This window comes from Channa argus, chromosome 9 (assembly GCF_033026475.1).
Source record: "Channa argus isolate prfri chromosome 9, Channa argus male v1.0, whole genome shotgun sequence".
Lineage (NCBI taxonomy): Eukaryota > Metazoa > Chordata > Actinopteri > Anabantiformes > Channidae > Channa > Channa argus.
Window position 1 is genome coordinate 3,789,288 of NC_090205.1, and position 21,483 is coordinate 3,810,770.

At 40.0% G+C, this 21,483-nt stretch overlaps 2 protein-coding genes across 2 annotated transcripts; one reads left to right on the forward strand and one right to left on the reverse strand.

The window, feature by feature from the left end:
- Positions 1-1,956: 1,956 nt before the first annotated feature.
- Positions 1,957-6,200, reverse strand: nup35 (nucleoporin 35). Its single transcript, XM_067517217.1, has 9 exons — positions 5,910-6,200; positions 5,406-5,573; positions 5,190-5,320; positions 4,227-4,284; positions 3,731-3,839; positions 3,582-3,651; positions 2,575-2,703; positions 2,318-2,452; positions 1,957-2,231 (listed from the first exon to the last, which is right to left on the reverse strand). The coding sequence occupies exons 1-9, from the start codon at positions 5,920-5,922 to the stop codon at positions 2,154-2,156; spliced, it is 891 nt and encodes a 296-aa protein (XP_067373318.1). The 5' UTR covers positions 5,923-6,200; the 3' UTR covers positions 1,957-2,153.
- Positions 6,201-7,927: 1,727 nt separating this feature from the next.
- dnajc10 (DnaJ (Hsp40) homolog, subfamily C, member 10) lies at positions 7,928-20,349 on the forward strand. The gene is made up of 25 exons (XM_067515608.1): positions 7,928-8,060; positions 8,890-9,088; positions 9,248-9,410; positions 9,592-9,642; positions 9,936-10,018; positions 10,292-10,423; positions 10,607-10,700; positions 10,868-10,945; positions 11,470-11,513; positions 11,737-11,802; positions 12,159-12,224; positions 12,311-12,400; positions 12,555-12,665; positions 12,743-12,857; positions 14,227-14,354; positions 14,958-15,074; positions 15,168-15,269; positions 15,523-15,583; positions 16,272-16,366; positions 16,979-17,112; positions 18,327-18,380; positions 18,554-18,701; positions 19,126-19,248; positions 19,768-19,875; positions 19,952-20,349. The coding sequence occupies exons 2-25, from the start codon at positions 8,906-8,908 to the stop codon at positions 19,961-19,963; spliced, it is 2,358 nt and encodes a 785-aa protein (XP_067371709.1). The 5' UTR covers positions 7,928-8,060; positions 8,890-8,905; the 3' UTR covers positions 19,964-20,349.
- The last annotated feature ends 1,134 nt before the right edge of the window (positions 20,350-21,483 follow it).

Consider the following 21,483-nt stretch of genomic DNA (forward strand, 5'->3'; position numbering starts at 1 on the left):
CTTCATTCATTCAAATGTGAATTGCTGAAAAAAAATGGATAAGCTGAATATTTTTAAAAGTATAAAAAGTATAGGTATAAATTATAGGTATAAAAGAGTTTTTAAAAGTATAAAAAGTTGAAAAGATATTAAATTATATTAAATACATTTATTAAAAGTATAAAAGATAATACAGCATTCACAGTAATTATGAACATGTTTTAATAATAAATACGTTTTTACTATATAATATGGTTCAGCCTGGAGGCTTTACTTGTCCCATGCTCAGTGTTGTACCAGCACTGAGGCCTGTATTGACCATATGCTGCCGGGATAACTTACACCAGATGAAACTGGCTGCTAGTAATGGCTGGCGATAAGTGAAGCCAAGGCCTTGGAAATCCCACATTAACTCAGGTGCAGATTTTACAACAGTTAGCATCAAAATATACCCCACCAAAAGTAAAAGTACTCATTTTTTTAATTGAGTATCAGTAATTTTGCAGCAGGTATAGATGAAGCTGATTTTAAACACTGTACTGACACCTGGTTAATAAAACTCAAACTTAAGTATGGTAGTAAATGTCCTTACTTTTTATATATAACTAGCAACATATCTTTTGGTACTTATCTGTGAAGTATATTGTATACTTTATACAAAACCTAAAACTGAAGACTTGAAACTGTATTTGTACACATTGGTATTTCTACTTTTTCTTAGGAGATCTGAGTATCTGAGTATAGGTTAGGCAGGTGCGTCACCTGTCTGTGCTATGTGCCAGTACCATTACTCATCCCATGACGCAGTGTCCTTCTGTACAGATGAAGGAAATGCAGAGTCACACCTGTCCTACAGCAACAACAACATAGTCGCTGAACTTGATGTGAAACTGATCGAGTAGGTGTGAGGGACCAGTTACTGCCATGTTCATTATCAACAGTACTAAAAGATAATATATGTTTAATGAATTGTATTATTATTACGAAATGTTTGTGTTTTGGAACCAATATTCCAATAGAAAAAAGTATTTGCAAACTATTGAGTTTCTATAATGGGCCTCATGAGGGAGGATGTGGCCCCATCTGCTGGATGACATAATGTTTCACATTTAGAGCAGAGTACAGACTGTTTTTCACTAAATTAACACGTTTTTCTGAAGACTTTTAGGTGTTTTTTTTTCCTGCGGGCACATAAAATAATTTAAATATATGAAAAAAGAAGAAGCATTATCTGCGTATTTTACTTCATCAGATGGAGAGTTGCTCACCTTAGATGTGTGTTGGGCTTTAGTAAAAACAAAGACATATTCACAGTCAGGCTCCATGTGTCCCCAGATGTGGCATTTCAGTCGTAGGGCTGAGAAGTTTTTACCAGCATATTTTTGAGCGTGACAAGTTAATCAGCATTGATGAACCTGAGTAGCTCAGTTGTCTCTTAAACTTAATCAAAGCAATATAATTTTTTTTGTAGTTGTTTTAATTTATTTGAATGTACTAGTTTATGGTTTCCCGTTCTCAAAAAATAATAATTTTACGCTGTAAGTGCTTAAAAAATGTATATTCTGTACAGTCCCTATCTGTCCTCCCCAACTTCTTTTTTCTCATGATTAAACCTCTTCTGTCTGCTCCCCCCTCTCCCCTAAATACCCCCTGGGTATTTAGAAAAAAATTCTAAAACCCCAGTTCTGCATTGACATTACAGATAATTTACGAAAGTCAGTTTTTTGTTTTTTTTTTTGGATGGGATTATTTTTTAATGACTACTGAAAGCATATGGTCACCTGCTGTACACAGAGGGGCTGAATTCATTCATTATATCAAAACTCTGGGGTCACAAGTGTCACAATCATACACGACTTGAAACGTGTGAGTCTACAAACCTTTGGAACACGATGGTGTCGTTGCACTTGTTCACCTGTGTCAGTGAGTGGCTGCTGAGAAATCATCAACTCTAAATTAAAAGGTCTTAACTTGATATAAAGCAGAAAAAAACTTTATTGAGACATTAAAAAATACAGATGATAAAAGACAAAAGTGTCCCCCCACACACACACACACAACCCTTCAATATTTCATCCACATTCACTCCGTGTAGTGAATCCGTTCATCCATCTGTCCATTGATTCTCTACTCTCATCCATGGCCACCAGTATCCCGTGATGCCTTGTGTCATGTCACCAACCAAACATGTACTCCATCGCCTTGGAAACAAAGCTGTCATCCTTCCTGGGTGTCTGCCTGTCTGTTACCACCTAAAGACAGACACGCACATTATTTCTAAAGTCAACCTGCAGCAAGTCCAAACTACAGCAATTGATTTTCAGAGGCGAGAGGTCACCTGGTAGTCGCTGCCAGAGTTTTTGTAGGCGGCGCTGAGTGGTCTGATGGCAGAGCGAGGCGTAGAGGGAAGTGCGCAAGAGGAGAAGGAAGAAGAGGGGGCAGGAGAGACGACTTCATTGCTGTCCATCACACTCTGACGGAGAGAAAGAACATCAATGTTGCTCAGTTCAGGACCAAAACTCAGCTCAGCCTCACCTGATATGAAGAACCAATCAGAAAGAGACACAAGTACAGTGGCAAACAACAGGTACTAACCTTGTCTATACAGGGTTTCACTCCAACCATGATGGCATCGCCAAACACTTTCCCATCCTTAGACAGAGCCTTCCTGGCCTGCAGCCTGGACTGATACTGAAGGTGCATCCAGTTACCAGGAGACGCCATCTGTCATAACATGATACGTTACCTCATTTATGATTTATTCTCAGTTTAAGAGATTGATATCTAAACTAAATCTGTTTGTTATCACTAACAGAGGTCACAGTAAAAAGTAAATGCTAAATTTAGGCCTGATTATAAAATTCAGAACTTATTTTTGTATTGCATGGAGGAGGTGGAATTGGTGAGACACCAGATACTATTTAAGAAGTGACTACAAATCCACTAATTCTCCAACTTTAGAAATGTTGACGGTTATTCGACAGTTTAGGAGACCTCAGAAACGTGAGATCTTATTGCTTCTGAGGGAGCTCAAATCTCTTCTGGGTAAGGTGTAATTAAAGTGCAGCAACAGACTCTTAGGGTTTTTCACAGTCGGTCTTATCAGACCCATCAGCTGCAGTGTCAAGAGATCTTCAAGAAAGGGGTGTGACAGGCAGCCTTATCACTCTTCCAAACAGAAATAAGGGACTTGAGATGGTCTTAATAATGGCAGACGGGAAACAACCCTCTGCTAACTAAAAACTCCAAGCCCCAGGTGGTCAGCAGTTGGTGGGTCAGGGGTTGTTGGACATCAAGCAGTAAAGGGGACATCGAAAAGGGTTGAGAACCCCTGCTGTTTTCTGATGTAATATCTGTTTCCACCATTAGGAAGTTGCCTCCCCCGTAATTTCACGGGAGATCTTGGCCATGGGGAGTTGAAAGGCTTATTAGTCCTTTATGCCTTTACTCAGGTCATGAGTTCTGGTTTTAGTGTATTTATGGGAATATTTGAAAATAGAAATGATATTTAAAAAAACAACAACTATAAAATAAAATGTTAATCTTAATCTTTAAATCAAAAATGCCCTTAAATTTTTACATCATGACTGCGTGTCTCTAACCTTGTGCTTGAGGATGTTTCCGTACTGAGCGAACTGCATCAGGATGTAGGAGGCTGAAGCTGGAGGAAAACTAACGCACACAAACATGGTCAAACACTGTATGTAGCAGTACAGCAATTTTAGCAGGAGATATTTAGGAGCATAGATACCCAAACACAGTGACCCAGGTCTGATCCAGCTGATCGTCTGATGACAGAGACTCTCCTTGACTGTAGAAGGGATCCACCTGAGCTGGAGACAGGCACACCTGCTGCACACCTGGAGACAGAGACATGGAGGACCAACTGTTAGCTGATCACAGACACTTTGGGTGTTTTTAATTTACTACGGAAAAACACCTAAAGCTCTAACCTAAATCCTGGTTAATGACAAAAGCTATGCTGTTAAAATGAGTTAAGTCAAAATGTTATCAGTTATTTAGTTTGTAATATACAGCAGGAAAACAAAGTAAGCTGACCCCTTGTGGTATACAAGTTATATATATCATTACATTCCTGCAATACAAAAGACTTGAAGGGGCAGAGAGGGAAAGCCAGACCCCAGCAAACATATACAACAGTGGACATACAAGTGCTGTAATAGACTCAGTACAAAAATCAGTGCTGTGAGCAGTAGAAGAACAGTACAAGTAGTATCAATTTGTACCCGTTCCTGGGGTTGAAGCCTGACGTCCAGACAGTGGCGACTGCATAACTGGAAAAGACTGAAAAGAGACAGAAATACTTATAAGATCAACAGATTTGGGCTGATCCCACAGCGGAACGTGTTACTCGCATTGATTTGGGATGAGTTTTTATGCTGGATGCCCTTCCTGCCACAGTCCTCCCATTTTATCCGGGCTCGGGACCGGCACCAAGGGGACCCTTGGGGCTGTGGCGAGGCCACGCATGGTGGGGTGGGATTCAAGCCAGCAGCCTTCTGCATCCCAACCCAATGCTCTACCAGAATTATTTGTTAAACTTTTCAAATTTTATTGTAGTAGCTCCAATTCCTTTAATTATTGTTTGGCACATATTCAACATAGTTTCAAGTAAAGAGATGGCAAGAAGTGTGAGAAGGGCTCAGACCAGATGCTCGATACTTCTGCTACACCCAAACTGAGAGAGAGATACTGTAGCTTTTCGTCCATAACGTTTATCTGACAGGTTGGGTTACTTTACAAATAAAAAGGTTTTTGAATATAAATCATATGAAAAACTTCTAAAATCTATTGATATTTAGCAAACTTAATATCAAATAAAGCTGAAATTATAGCTATGACAAAAGAAATTAATTTACAAAAGAAAATAGATAAATAGGGATTTTTAGAGGAAAATAAAGAATATATCACAACTCAAGCTTCTCAAATATATTGCTTTGCTGCTTTTCCCTTTTTTGTCCACCATATCTACGGTGTGTGGACACTGTTACTGGCCACCGTATTCTAATTTTTCTGGGAAGTCTACTTGAAAAATAAACAGTGATTATTATTGTTTTACTCTGAGTAATTTCTCCACTACTGTCTCCACACCCTATCTAAGTAACTGGGTTCCTGTTTTACATGACATGATAAATCAGCTATCGCAGAAAGAGCATGTAAACACACTCAGTCAGCGACTACGTACTAACCTGCCTGTGTGCACTAAGAGGAGTCCCCAAAGTAACCAGGTCGTCATGGATACTGCGGACAGGTGGGGCTCCACTTTTATCTTTGGGGGTGGGCACAAATGGCTGAGGGGCAGAGCCACCTGCTCCTCCACCTTAAAGGCAGGACAGGACATACTGATTGATCTACACACTCAACAGCAGTGTTTAAACAAACTAGACAAGCGTTTTCCAGCTCACCTCTTTGCACACCTGTGCTCTCCGTGATGGACGTGGCCAGGCTGAATGCACGTGGCTGGGGACTTGCCGGAGCTGGTAGGTCGCCCATGAGGAAGCCGGGCAGAAACTGAGCTCCAGAAGTTGGCTTTGGAGACATAGGGGAGCCCAGGTTCATTGGTTCAGATCCCACTGGAAGACAGAGGAAATAAGACCAGTTTAAACTGGGTCAAGACAAGCTCAGCTCAGATAACTGGAAACACCAGTAATTGGCTGCTGGACTGCAGTTTATTCACCTTCAATAATAGAAGAAATTAAAGGAAATAATGTTTTTTATAGTACACTGTCAGATACAGGAGATTTGACGTAATCTGTTGTACCTATAGTGAGAACAAGAAACATGTATCACTGTTCACTAGCTAGCAGCTAACGTTGAGCTGACACATTGTCAGAGGTGGGAGAACGGTGATTAAATACATAACAGCAGAACAACACAGCAACATAATAGTTTTATAGAATTCAGATTACCTTGCAGCTCCATCTCCGTTTCTGGCCGCGATTTTCAAAAGTAGGAAATGACGCCAGGCAACGGGATAACCTCCTAGCTAACGCAGCTAGCAAAGCTAACTGGTTTGTCACTATAACTTACTTGAACTAAAAAAAAACCCTACTTGACAGGAACCTAGCGCTAACACCACAGTCCAACTAATTAAAAACTGGGTCTTTAATACGTAATTATGAGTCAAGTATTGCTTGTTTCTAGACCTCTGGGAAGCTGTGAAAACGAATGGAAAAGGGCAGTGCGGCTAACTGACGTACTTCCGGCGAATATAAAAACCGTCACGGTAAGATGCGTTCACGGGAGGTTACTTCTGGTCAAAATTAAAAAACATTTACTAGGTTACGTTTGAACTGCCTTATTTACATTTTGGACATGTAGAAATATATTTTAACGTTAAAATTATGTTATGTCTTTATCAATATCTTTAAAGGAGTTGTGAAACATAAAAAGTAAAATTATACTTATCTGTAATGAAAATAGCTGCTGTTTTCTGTATGTTTAATCAGGTCTGCACTAGTACATGGAAACGCTTTTAAAGCTTTGTTTTTGATCTAATTTTATATTGTCTACTTGTATTTTATTTTCATTTTATGTGTTTAATTTAATTTTGTCATATGTCCAACCACTGTTTATTGTATCAAGGTTCAGTAGAACAAATAATATAAAGTTTAATAGAAAAACGGGGGTAACTTAACCCAACCTAGTCTTTCTTTTGCTTGCAATTTATTTCTCCCTTTGCTTTTGCATACCTTAGTCCCCGAGACAGTTTTTATATTGCAATAATTATTAATTATAACCAAGTAAAATATGCATTTGAAAGAATATGTTGTTTATTATCATTAAAGTTCATACAGAAATTCTAATTTGGAATTGATATACAAATAATACAACAGCATTATAACAACAGCAAAATCCTGTTTTGGGGGGGATAGATGATGTACCTTTTTTCATATACATTTTTAGTTTCATATGAAATGTAGTTTTTGTGACCTTATGTACTGTTGGAGCTCCCTAGAGAGAACTAAGATCAGAGTTTTTTTTTTGTACTGAATTTGCATTTATGTATATGAAACGTAGCCAGTAAAATTTGCGAATTAGAGATATACTTAGGTGGGCAGTTTGCAGTTTCTACGCACCCCCAGTTTTTCCAAAATGTGGGTGTTAATATAAGTACAAACGAAATATGTTCGTGAATGAACAGTGCCAAAATAAATCAACAGCAGTCTCAAGGAAATGGCAGCAAAAAGATGCATTTTACATTTATTTGAGTGTCCCCCTGATCTAAATGTGATCTAACTTTTCTGATAGGACTTTGCTTTGCTGTTTTCTCCTTGACTTAGATTTTTGCTTGCCTCGTACCTCACTTGTAAGTCGCTTTGGATAAAAGCGTCCGCTAAATGTAAATGTAAACGTGATCGCAGTAAACAGTTACGAATTACGTCATCAAAATGCGACAGCAGGTTTACGAATTTCCCCGAGTTACTACAATGAAACGGTTCTGAGATATTCTGTAGCCAAAATAAAAGCACTGACCTGCAGAACTAAGGCGCGAATAACCATTGTGCATGTAAAGCACAAGGCAAGGTCATAAAATATGATGTTTTCTCAAAAATGTGTCCTCTTCTTCAATAGGTTAATTGATAGAAACGTAGATGTTTGAGGTTCAGACTATTGGCCATAATGATAATATTCATTAGTTGCAATAAAAATGGCCATTTTACATGATGGGCTCAATGTTTTTTATTCTGCAGTAGAGAAAAGTAACCAAGTACCTTTACTAAAGGACTTAAGGACTGTGCTCAACTACTGTTTTGGGGTACAATAAAAATCTATTTATGTTAAATATAATCAAAAAACTTGTATTACTGTAAACTCTGAATGCAGGAATTGTAACCTTATTCATGGACGCGGTGTAAGTTCTCATGTAGAGGAGCCTTGCGGCCTCTTCAAAGCTTTTATTGTGAAATCCTGGATCAGAGGAAATGGGAATTCTGTGACGTTGTATAAACTTGACACCGGTTCTCGGGGCCCCTGCCGGACGCAGATGCGGATCTTCAGCGTCAAGATTGTTGGAGAAGTTTGCACGGCTGTGAAGACGGGGACGCTTCGACTTTCATGTGAGTGATTCGTCCGAAAACGGCATCCAGATGTTGGCTTTAGCCGCGGTGGAGACTTTAAAGTTTCGCGGACGCCAACCTCCCGTTTGTGCCCTTTAAATGGCGAGTTGCGACAAACCGCTAGCTTAGAAGTTTAGCCAAACGTTAGCCCGGTTTAACTTTCCCACTGGAGAAAAGACAGAAGGAAAAAAAAATTCCAAATCAAAAATTCCATGTGCACAATGCACGAAAACATCGGCGACGTCTGTAGTTTGAATTATTGTTATAAAGGTGTTATTCACGGTGATGTATTTGCTGGTTATCATCAGCATATTCTTAATTTACACGCTTTTACATCCAGAATGTTCTGGAATAGACGTTTATTTCACCCACTGTACAGACCGTTGGGAATAGTTGCGGACTGTGCAGAGGGACAGTTGCCACTTTGTCAGTGAGCCACTTTTTGCGACTAATGCTCAGTCAGAGCACTTGTGGAATTGTGAAATGATACAACACTTCTGCTTAGGTTCCTGTAAAGTTTAGATGATGGTTTATTGTCATCTATAAGATGAATCCTCCCAAACTCAGTACAAGCTCTTTCTCAGGCTGCTCTGATAAATGAGGCACTGAACTGCAGCGTATCAAAGTTTCCTTTAATTACTGTGATAATCTCATTTTAAAAGCAGTGTTTGCCTGTATTCTGGTATTAGGACCACACGACTAACTGTGTTATTGGCTGCATGATTGGACAGATTTGTGGTCTAATCTACTTTTCTAAACCAGGCGGTGTTGACATATTCATATGCACATCGAGGATGAAATGATGCATGTGTGTGCGCCTGTGTTTCAGTTTCTGTGGTCTGGTGATGGGGCCTTGCCATGTTCGGTTTATAGCGACGCTGACGCTACTCGTCACCCTGATGGTGGCGGTTCGGGCAGAGAGCAGAGATTACTACGATCTGCTGGGGGTCAGCCGGGAGGCCACAACGAGGGAGATACGACGGGCCTTCAAGCAGCTGGCGCTCACCATGCACCCCGACAAAAACCCTGTGAGATGTTCTCTGAAATGGCAAAGCAACAATGCTGGATACGCCATGATACACCTACATATAAACCCTGACACACCAATTAAACCTGGAAGTATTTTAAAAAAGTTTTGGCGAGTGTTTGCTAAAGCCTATGTCTTGATTCAAATATTTGTGTTTTAGGGCGACAACTCAGCCCATGAGAAGTTTCTGCAGGTGAATCGGGCCTATGAGGTTTTGAAGGATGAAGACCTCAGGAAGAAATATGATAAATATGGAGAAAAGGGACTGGATGAGAACCAGGGAGGACGCTACGAGAGCTGGAGCTACTACCGCTATGACTTTGGTAAGTCTCCCCAGTAAGCGTGCACAATACAAATAATGTAGAGGTGGTGTTATTGATAGAAGCATGTATGTTTAGATTGTATTTAAACCATGATTGGAAATTAAAACCTTTCAGTTGAAACGTGTGCTGTTAACAAACCAGCCTAAAAGATTCTGATTGTTAAACCTGTCCTTCTATCCAGGCATCTATGATGATGATTTGGAGATTATCACATTGGATAGTGGAGATTTTGGTAAGAGCGCATATTTTTACAATCCTAGACTAACTTGGAATTTAATTTGCTAGTTCTGGAGTAATCGATTTCAATTTGTGTGTGCAGTGCAAAATGTCTTAAAAGGCTAAAATTGTGAATAACCTAATCACTATTGCTGTTTAGTTATACTTTACTAAAGCAGTGTATGTAGGAGTTTGTTTTTTTGTCTGCTATCACATGGTCCTAAAGGATTAATTCTTGCATCATAACAAACCCATTTGGTTGGGTTCATGTTTTTTTAAAGTAAGTGTGTGTGTGTGTGTGTGTTACAGAAGCTGCAGTGAACTCTGGAGAAATCTGGTTCATCAACTTCTATTTCCCACGATGCTCACACTGTCACCAGCTTGCTCCGACGGTAATATAACACCGATGGACATCATAAACCCCATTCACATGCATATTAAACAATCAAAAGGCTGAACACACAACACTGGAACACAGCTATTTGCTTTCACTGTAGCCTGTTTTATTTAAAGCCCTCATATATTATTTTTGAATTACTCCTTCTTGATCCCTGTTTTATATTTGTACTATATGATGTAAAAATGAGCAACAGTTGATTATTACTCAGACAGTAATTACTGCATATAAATAAGACTACTTCTGTCTGTCTCTCTGTGTCTCTCAGTGGCGGGAGTTTGCCAAGGAGATGGATGGAGTGATAAGGATTGGAGCGGTGAACTGTGGAGACAACAACCATCTCTGCAGGAGGAAAGGCATCAACAGTTACCCCAGTCTGTATGTATACAGAGCAGGACAGGTTGGTGTTTTTTTTTATGACCTCTAGTCTATGCAAAGATTAAATAATAATAAATAATTAATGCTTCTCCGTCAAACTTCACATGTCCTCCTATCTGAATCAATCTCATAAATCCTACTAACTGGAATTCCTTGCATCAGAGCAATCTTGTTTAATCATCATTGATTCTTTATATTTCTTTAGAAACCTGAAAAGTTTAATGGGGAGCGGGCCAAAGACAACCTGGTCCGCTTCTCCATGCAGTTCATCTCAACAACTGTCACCCACCTATGGCAAGGTAAACCACTTGGAATTGCACCTCTGAGTGAATCTGTGCGGATTTGCTCAGCAAATCCCGATGGATGAAAATTGATTAATTCTCATTATTACACTAGCGTTTGTTCTCACCTGTGGATGTGGTTGTGTTTATTTTTTTGTTTGTTTTGCTTTTGTTCTTTTTTGCAGGTAATGTATTCGCTGAGATAGAGACTGCGTTCTCGTCAGGGCTCGGCTGGCTGATCACCTTCTGCTCTGATACTGGAGGTAATGCACTAAACATGGCTTTTTTCTTTTTTAGATGTGTTCTCACATGTCTGACTGACAGTGTGATCTCTGTGTTTGAGATGATCAGTATCTGTGTCCGTCTTGGCCTAATTTTGCACGTGTTCATGAGTAGAGCCAGATGGGGGCGGCTATAGCTCAGTTGGTAAAGGCAGTTGCTTACGGACCACAGGGTGAGTGGTTCGATCCCCGGCCCTGGCTATATGTCGAAGTGTCCCTGGGCAAGACCCTGAACCCCTAACAGCTCATTCCCCCTCCCCAGCGATGCAGTGCCGATCCAAGCCCGGTAGAAATTGGGGAGGGTTGCGTCAGGAAGGGCATCTGGCGTAAAAACTGTGCCAAATCAACATGCGGACAATGATCCGCTGTGGCGACCCCGAACTCACGGGATAAGCCGAAAGGAGATCATCATCATGAGTAGAGCCAGATGCTTTTCTACCACAGAGTAAACTGGTCTTGTTTAGTTGAGCATGTCCAGCTAATGAGTCTGTCTGTCTCCGTCTCAGATTGCCTGGAGCCAAGAACAAGACAGAAGCTGGCAGGGATGCTGGTGAGAACACAGTAATAATATTGCCACAGGGATTTCAGACCACCTTTACTGACTTATGGCCCTCTGTTAGAAAACATTTATTTTAGGCAGTCATGTTTTTACAGTATAGCATTATTTGAAATAGTTACGTTAATTTAGACTAAATAAAATGTATTGGCGGAATTTCTGAGCTCAGCATACGCTATCAGCTCACCGACTTGTGTTATATCTGTTTTGTTTGCAGGACGGTCTGGTTAAAGTGGGGTGGATGGACTGCTCCACAGACGAACAGCTATGTGAAAGTTTCCAGGTAAAACAACACAAAATACTTCAAATGTTACTACTGTAAAATGCTGTCACGTTGCTCTGAATAGATACAGCTCCCTCCTTAGTTTGTGGTCATTGGTTTATTGTTACTGAATAGACTCCTGTGATCAGTCGCAGCCGGTTAAAATGGAAGATACTTCAGAGTATCATCTGCAAAGTATCGGAGAGAGATATAACTTTTCTGAACACCACCCCTGAAATATTTTTTAAAAAACAATTTGGGGGGGGAAACTGCAGTAATATTAGCTTTTACAGCACCAGTAGTCTTACTAGTTGTGTTACATTATTGGTTGCAGGAGTAGAATTGTATTACCGTCTTATCCTTTTGTGGTTATTCAGGTGACAAGTGGAGCCACTGCTTTGTTCCCGCCTGGAAGTGCTTTGGATAAACAGGGCAGTGTTCTGGTAAGAGACAGAACTCCATCCCTGTCTGTCACTGTAATGCTGTAGGTGTGTATTACTGCAGTACTGACTCAGTGTGCTGCTTCCAGTGGCTGAATACTCTCGACAGTAAAGAGATTTACAGTCAGGTCATCAACCATCTGCCTGATCTGGAACTGCTAACCAGTGACGGCTTTCAGGTACACACACACACACACACACACACACGCTACACAACCAGATAATAACGCAACCAATAATAAAATATACTCTACAACATTTCTTTACAAATCAGCACTACAAAACATCTTAAAATAGAATAAAATTTGATGATGCGTAACGTTGTGTTTCCAGAGGAAGTTGGCCCGTCATCGCTGGTTGGTCAGTTTTACATTTGGGGATAAAAATGCTGCCTCCAATGAGTATAAGAAGCTACAAGCTTTCCTCAGGAATGACCACATACAGGTAACTGTCCGTCTGTCCTTGCTACATGTCACTCTCTGACTACCTCTATGTCTGATTATCTGTCTGTTTGTCTCCAGGTTGGCAGAGTGGACTGTACAGCAGAATCAGAGTTGTGTCAGTCTCTCTACATCCACAAACCATGTGTAGCGGTCTTCAAAGGACTGGGAGTCCATGACTTTGAGATCCACCACGGTCAGTACTACAGCTGAACTAAACTTTGCTATTTTATTATCTCTTTGTGTTTTATTTTGATGCCCGTAATCTGCACAACTGCCACCATGTTATTTACTTTGTGCTCAGTTCACTGAATGCCACAATCCTCCTGCTGTAAATATGTGTATCCTTGTGTATTCTTATCCTGCTGTGTTAAAGGCACTGCACGGTTGGAATGAGTGGGAAGGGCTGCATTTCTTCATATGCGCTCAATGGCCACTTTATTAGGTACACCTGTACAATCAAATGCAATCTAATATAGCAGCTCTACCATGGATTTTTTATTTTTACATGGTTATAATTTCTCAGTTTTTAAGTTGAAACCATCAACTTTAGAACCAACTCTTCTTATAATGCACTCAAGTGTGACTCCACTAATCACTTCGACCTCAAAAATAAACAGAATAGAATTATCACTTTTCTGACAGCTCCGACATAAAAAAATTAAAGGGATATTATAACACTGTAAAGGTAGAATACATGGCAGAGCTGTTTATTGGATTGCATTAGATTGTACAGTACTGAATGCAATGATTTGCAAATCTCATCAAATCATAATTTATTCACAGTAGAACATAAATAATACATCAGATGTTGGAACTTGAGAAATTTTACCATTTCATGGAAAATATTAGCTCATTTTGAATTTGAAAAATATTTGCTGCAAATTATAATAAAATGAATGAACTTTGAAGACTAATTGGGAACAGGTCAGTGACAAACTGTATAAAACAGGAGCATTTCAGAGAGACAGAGCCTCTTGACAGTCTGTGACAAACTGTGACAGAAAATTGTGTCAGTTTTCAAAAAAAAAGCCATGTTAACTAAAAGAGATTACATAAGTTTTGTCATTGTGCCGTGTGAACTAAAAACTGCACACAACTAGCAGATGTCTTCATTCCTCATTAAACACACTTATAAAATATACCATAAGTCCAAAACAATGAGACTCAGTAAATAGATTTGTAACTGGATTTAGACTCAATTAAATGCTATTGAGGCCCATTTACAAGCTACAACTAACAATGATTTTTAACTGATGACAGTTAAGTAGTTTTGTTAAACATCAGTTCTCAAATTGTAACGTGACTTTTTCCGACGTCTTTAATCGACCAAAGCAGGTTAACATTTGGCAAAAAAAAATCAACTTAAACAACAAAATGATCATAAAAATGTTCTTTTCATTCATATTGTTTGAGTCTCTACACTCTGTTTGTCTAACTTGTGTGTGTGTGTGTGTGTGTGTGTGTGTGTGTGTGTGTGTGTGTGTGTGTGTGTGTGTGTGTGTGTGTGTGTGTGTGTGTGTGTGTGTGTGTGTGTGTGTGTGTGTGTGTGTGTGTGTGTGTAGGTAAAGACGTGTTGTACAACATAGTAGGCTTTGCAAGGGACAGTGTTCGTGCTCATGTGACGACACTTGGGCCCGACAACTTCCCTTCAAACAGAAAGGAGCCGTGGCTGGTCGACTTCTTTGCTCCGGTTTGTATTTATCTACTTTTTATCAGAAGACTGATTTGTTTCACCTGCTCAGGTTGTAAATTTAACAGTCTTTTGATGTTTAGCTATGTCACTGAGGTCAGAACAGTTTTGGAACTGTGGCCTCTTCTCAGCAGGGAACCACAAGGGGAAAGCATGAATTCTGATATAGCACATCATCCTTATCATAAGTAAATAGGTGCATAAGCCACGTCAGCGCTGATGCTCGCTGCTGAACTTTATATTGTTTTATATTTCTCATTCTACTGACCCAGCCTGTCTGACTCCATGTTTACCTTCAGGGCTGGTGATGGTGCTACACCTACAGTACAAACAGTGAGAGACACTAGAAGGCAGGAATAAAACACACACTTCATTACACACCGTCTTAGTGGCAACAGGAGTAAACGGTCCAGTTGGAGCTGCACATGTAAATTTTTATGTGTTTAATGTTAAGCATGCCTGCAAGCTTCAGCTTTATGAGGTACAGGAGAAAGACACGGATTAATGTGAATTTTTTGCTTCTGCTCTTAGGCCATGCATTAAAAGTTCTCGTTATCACCTGGTGAGATAATAGATTCCCAGATGTTTGGTTTCTGTGTGCAGTGGTGTCCTCCATGCAGAGCGTTACTGCCTGAACTGAGAAAAGCTTCCATCCAATTGGCAGGACGGATGAAGTTTGGCACGCTGGACTGTACCATTCACCACAACCTCTGCTCCATGGTAAAAACATACATATATGGACTGTACCATTAATTATGAGCTGACATTGGCACAAAAACAGTTGTCTTTATTTTGTCTTTCCTTCTGTCTCAGTATAATATTCAGGCGTATCCCACCACAGTGATCTTTAATGGCTCCTCTGTTCATGAATATGAAGGACAACATTCAGCTGATGGTATCCTGGAGTTCATACAGGTATTACTCCATACAAATTACACACTAGTACTCCAAAACCCACACTGGGTTCAGTCATAATCAATTTGATCATAATCAATAAGTAAACTGCCAACTGCTAGTGTGAATCCAAAAACATGCCAAATTACAGGTTGAAAAAATGTATAATATCTACACACTGCTGCCACCTTCTCCAAAAGTGAGTTTTATCGTTGTTGCATCGCCTTTTATTTTGCAATGTTTTGACTAGAAGAGCTTCTTTCTGTCTCTGCAGGATCTGGTCAGTCCATCTGTGGTGGTCCTGGATCCTTCCAGCTTTAAGGAACGGGTCAAAGGTAAAACTAGTCTTGGCATGTCAGTGGTGGAATGGAGTACATTTACTTAAGTACTGTCCCTAAATAGATTTTAAGGTACCATTTCTACATGTGTTAAAAAGTGTCCAGTGTGGGACCACTGTCCCAGATGTCTAAGGGACTTCCTGTCTAACCTTCTCAGACTGTTTCGTTTAAACAATTATAATTGTGCAAAAGTTCACAGCAGAATAAAATATTAAATGACTGTCTGTCCTATTATTCATCTCAGAACCCTCTCGATTTATCTGGTGCCAATTTAGAGGGACGCAGTTTCTTGGTCTGCAACCATTAGACTCAAATAAATATATATATGTAGTAGTTAAAAAGGAAAAGAATGAGAAAGAGTACTTCCTCCACCCCTGGCACTAGTTCTGACTGTTCTGAGAAGAATATCTAAATTCACTTAATACAAAACATATTTTGTGGGGGAACCTAAAATATTGTTCTGACACTATGGTTATGGCCGTAGCCAAAGCAGAAGTTAGAACACTTCTGAAAGTGTTACTATAGTCTTTCAAACCACTTTGCTTTCTCTGTGCTCAATCATCCATCCAGTCCAGAGGAAGGAAGGAAATGATATTCAAAATTAAAACCTTCTTCTTTTGTGCAGCTTTTGCCAAACTCAGTAGATGGTGTAACTGGTATCTCCCCTCTCGTCTGTTGGTTGCAGGTCGAGCTGAAGGAGAGATCTGGGCAGTAGATTTCTATGCCCCTTGGTGTGGTCCCTGTCAGGCTTTGATGCCTGAGTGGAGACGTATGGCCAGGGTATGATTTACACACTAATGTTCTGACAGAAACCCAAAACTAAACAATGGAAGAACTGTGAAAGAGATACACATACACCAATCAGTGCAATTTATGAGTGAATGAACTCTACTTTTACAGGGTTAGAATTTGTCAGTTTGTGGGTTAAAAGTGTCAGAAAGTGATAAACGTAGTGATAATTATACTATGTGGGTAGTGGAGTTGTACTTATGAATTATAAAAGAGGTGTAAGGTTTTTGCCCCCTCATTCATTTTAAATATGGTGGCCAAAATAGCAATAAACACATAGTAGAATTACCAACTTTCTGATAGTTTAAACCTAAAAATTGAGAAATTATAACTTTTTGAATTCGTGGCAGAGCTGCTGTAATCGATGGGCTATCACGTGCCCTGAATCGGGTTTCTGAAAAATCCTAACGTTGACCTTTCTAATTTAACATTTAGATTCACAAAGTTTAAACAGCACTATGTTGTCTATGTGGGAGGTTCAGTGATTAGTGCATCAGAGCTCGGCAGTGTTTACCCTCTGACAGGTGACACACAGAAGGTTTATTTAGTTAATATTGCTGCTATTGAGTATTGTTTAAGTGTAACTTGTCTGTTTGTGTCCAGCTGCTGTCGGGCCAGATCCTGGTTGGTTCAGTAGACTGTCAGCGGTATCAGTCTTTCTGTCAGACTCAGAGTGTGAGGGCGTACCCTGAAATCCGAATGTATTCCGGCAACAGCCGGCAGCCAGATCGCTACACGTACGTATCACACTTACTCATTCCTAATGTAAAGTAAACAGCTTATGTAGATTGTTTTTAAATTTATTTTTTACTGTCTGATAAGTTGGGGAAACACTGCATTCAGTCTGCTGGAGGCCAAAGCTACAGGCCAACTTCTGGTTGGCGCCATCTTCAGGTGTTAGCATGTATCCGTGCTTCATATTTTAGACCTATTCCATTTCCTCTGGATTGACTTTAAGGTAGAGCCAAGTTACAGGAGATGTAGTGAGTTCACAGAAAATTTGTAGGGAAAGCAGACAAAATTAATCTTACTTCGCTAAGAAATGCATCCTGTCCAAATGTACATAAACGACTGGATTCGCTCATGGTCCCAGAATTTTGCAGGAATGCTGCGCTAGCCAATATGTTTGCATGTTTTTTTTGTTTTTTTTTATGTGATCACTTGTAGTAATGAATTTAGAGAAGAATTTAAGCTGTTATTTTTCTGCACTCTTTTTTTTTGCTTTTGGCAAACACAATATCATTGTTTCGTTTCACTTTTACTGCTTACATAAGCTGTTTTCACCCATACACTGCAACCCTGAACTTATCTTACCTGGAGCAGCTGCAGTGTAAAGTCTGTGTAATGTCTGACAGAGCGAGTAAGTGGGCGTGTTGACAGCCTTTATAAGGATGGCACAAAATAAATGTGGTCTGAAAAAACGCTGCCATTTTGCAGTGTATTTTTTTTTGTCATGTACTACCTCCTACTCACTCTACACACCTTACACCTCACATTGGCTAAAACAAACTTGAGAATTTAAGTAGGTGAGAAAGCGTCCGACATGAAGAGTCTCGTGTTGGGTGCTGCATGTTTGAAAGGACAACTCCTACATAAGAGCTCATATGTGGGTAACGGCATTGCTGTGAATTTCGTCAATCGTGATCAAAGCAGGCAGAAAAAAAGGGGTTAAAAAAACCCACTGTCCTGTACCAGCTCAGCAGCACACAGCTGGGGACTGGCTGGACAAATCCTGAAGAGCATTAAGCAGCTAAAGAGACAGATATTTCCCCTCAGGAGTTGAAAGACCCCAAAGACAGAGTTACAAAGAGCGGGAATACTGGACTTAATTTCATCAGGTGGAGTCAAGCACCACTTACCAAGGATGAATCATTTTGCCTAACATCTGCTTACTTTGTAAATAAGCAAGTTTGCAATAAACTTAAACGGTAATGAGGTGTTTCTTCTGCAGGAGTTATAATGGTTGGCACAGAGATGCTCATTCACTGAGGACATGGGCCCTGAGGTGAGATACAAATATATATTTTATACTTTCTTTCTCCCTCTATTTTCCTGCCTCCGCCTTCCTTCAGGGTCCATCCTGGGGTCTTTTATTTATTTACACAGTAACGATTATTACAAAATGTGCCATAATAATTGTGGTTTATAATGTATTTTGTTGATGTCTTGTGATTACAGTTCTTTACCCAGAGTGTCTGTGGACCTGACTCCAGAGTCCTTCAGGTCTCGGGTACTGTCAGGTCAGGATCACTGGGTTCTGGATTTTTATGCGCCCTGGTGTGGACCCTGTCAACACTTTGCTCCAGAGTTTGAGGTCCTGGCTCGGGTAAGAAATTTTGTTGTTGTCATTGTTGTTGTCTGTGGTTCCTGCCAGTCTCGGCCACGAGACATAACGGAGAAACCAGACCCCAGACTCCAACATCTACCAACTCTATAGATCAACGGCTCTCGGCTTGTCCCTTCAGGGGTCGCACGTTGATTTGTCATGAGTTTTTACGCCGGACGCCCTTCCTGCCGCAACCCTCCGATTTTATCCAGGCTCAGGACCGGCACCAAGGTCGCTGGGCGGGTAGCTGGGCGGGGCCGCACCTGGTGTGGTGGGATTCCAGCCTGCGGCCTTCTGCATCCCAACCCAATGCTCTAGCACTGAGCCACCAGGCCCCGTCAGCTACAAACTCATCATGATCCATAAATGTAAGAACTTCTGTGTTTGAATGTCTTTTAAGGATGTTCTCTGTGTGATTTGTCAGATTCTTAAAGGGGAGGTTCGAGCAGGGAAGGTGGACTGTCAGGCTCATTATCAGATTTGTCAATCAGCTGGCATCACCGCTTATCCAACTGTGCGATTTTATCCGTACCAAGGGAAAAGGAGGGTAAGACACACAAACCAACAACACATCTTAAACATGTTTTTATGCCACAACAAACTTTTAGACAATACTTGTTCACCTCGTAGTATTTTTGTATGTTCGAAATAAATGTCTGTGTTTTTTTGTTACCTTTTACTGATCCTTTTTTGAATCTTTATCAGAGCTGTGTAAACTTACAGCTGCTTTATCCAGAACAATAAATTATTAGTTATTAGTTTTTTACGTTTGGTCATATATATATTTTTTAAGAATCTGCATCTATAAAGTGTAACTAGAGCTTTTAGATGTAGTGAAATAGAAGTAACACGTTTCGAACTAGTCTAGTGAAACATTCTAACCTGGATGACTGAATTTTATGTCAACGTAAAATGGAAACTAAACTACTTACACGAATGTTCTCCACATAACTAATATCAAAGGTGAACTTTTAGTTCACTGAATGTTTTGGGTTTGTTCTCAAAATTAAAGATTGGTTAAACGACCAAAGTTGAATGACGTGAAACTGTTGCCGTGTGTTGACAGTATGAACACGGGGGCGAACACATCAACACCCGGGACGCTAACATGATCGCCGACACCATCAGACAGCGACTACAACAGCTGTTGCCACAGTTACACAACACACCAAAGGTAAGTAATCTGTTTAAATTAAGACACAAGCTGTCTGATGGAACAAAGTGTCTGACATCTGTCTCTTCCTCCGCAGGACGAGCTCTGACGACCTCAGGGTTGTGCCCTACTAAAGACTAGTGATCTGATTAGTCAGAGAGGGACAGAAGTGGATTTGACTGGTCCGATGAGCAGCCGGTTAACACTCCTTTTTTATAAGAGAACAGCTGTAACACAGAGACACTGACTGTTACTTTACCTGCTGTGGTGAATGTTCTGAACACTTCTGCCTTGTTTTTATGTGATTATACTTTGTCTCCATCGTTTGTATTTACTCTATGAAGTAAAACTGTGGGACACTGAATGTTTACACACACACACACACACACACACACACACACACACACACACACACACACACACAACCAGATGTTGACAGTGTTTTATTATTACTGGATTACTGTTGGTCTGTTCCAAAATAAAACTTTACTTCAACAGTTGCATCAGTCTTCACTTGTAGTACGATTTCATCACACGTCCTGTGGAATGTAAGTACCGATAGAAACATTATAGGCAACTTATATTGACATTTGACCTGCTTGTCCTGGCTGGTGCCACTGTCTGTACAGTTCAATCATTTATGGACCCATGCAGCAGAACGGTACTAATTCAGACCTGTTACTTTGAAGACAGTCTGGGTAAGTTCAGTACACTCCAATGGTGACAGAAAACTGTAATCACACAAATGTTATTCAGTTCAACAGACGGCCTTCTTTTCCTGTTTCAAACAGGGAATAAAGGAAAAGTTGCCAAATTGCTGAGGATTTCCTTCATTTGCATGTTTTGTTCTCATCTATTTTCTTACTGTGCAGTGTGTTGAAACATTTCTCTAAACCTGAAAACTAAAAGGAGGATTTATTACTACATGGATTTATTACTTTTATGCACTAGTTTTAATTAGATTCACCAAATAAACTGGTAACTGAGTTTTTGTCTTCAAACGTGTGTATATACATGTTAACTTTCTAAACCATTCCCAGTTGGACCAGCAGGTGTCAGTGTTGCCTGTTCTTCAACGACCAGTTCTGCAGAGGACAGGAGTTTGGACTGGGTTTCATACAAGTTTTAAACCTCAGGACATCTTTGAATCCAGTGAGCTCGTCTGTGATGCATGATGGGAACCTCTGCGACTGGAGGCACGGTAACAGTATCTTTTAGAAGGAAAGGAAGATGGTTTTATTGATTATTCCATGATAATCGTTGTAATAAAGAAAGTTTAGGAGCTGCAACTGACAGTTATTAACATCGATTATTCTACTGATCACTTTCCTTAAACTGTTAGTCATACTGTCTAATAACATTATAAAAACCCATGAAGGCCACATAATGTTAATATAAGCAACAAATTCAGACATCTTCTGTTTGCCAACAAAGAAAAAAGTTGCAAAGGGCCAAAGCAATGTTTAAATATGATACCTCTATTGTAATTTGACCTCCATACTAATGGTGCAGGACAAGGCAATGGATCCCTAAAGTCTGTAGGGTCTTCTCCTCTGGGGACCACAAATATCTTTGTAAAATTTCATGGCATTGACATATTTCTGAAATGGTTGCAGGGTTTAGGTATAG

Bases quoted from the DNA above. Each gene is read 5' to 3' on its own strand.
- nup35 (XM_067517217.1), bottom strand. The intron at 5,321-5,405 runs GTGAGCTGGAAA...CCTGCCTTTAAG, and splicing joins GAGCACAGGTGTGCAAAGAG to GTGGAGGAGCAGGTGGCTCT. The intron at 3,840-4,226 runs GTACAAATTGAT...CTCTGTCTCCAG, and splicing joins GGCTTCAACCCCAGGAACGG to GTGTGCAGCAGGTGTGCCTG.
- dnajc10 (XM_067515608.1), top strand. From the start codon at position 8,906: ATGGGGCCTTGCCATGTTCGGTTTATAGCGACGCTGACGCTACTCGTC. The intron at 10,701-10,867 runs GTAAACCACTTG...TCTTTTTTGCAG, and splicing joins TGTCACCCACCTATGGCAAG to GTAATGTATTCGCTGAGATA. The intron at 15,584-16,271 runs GTAAAACTAGTC...TGTTGGTTGCAG, and splicing joins CTTTAAGGAACGGGTCAAAG to GTCGAGCTGAAGGAGAGATC.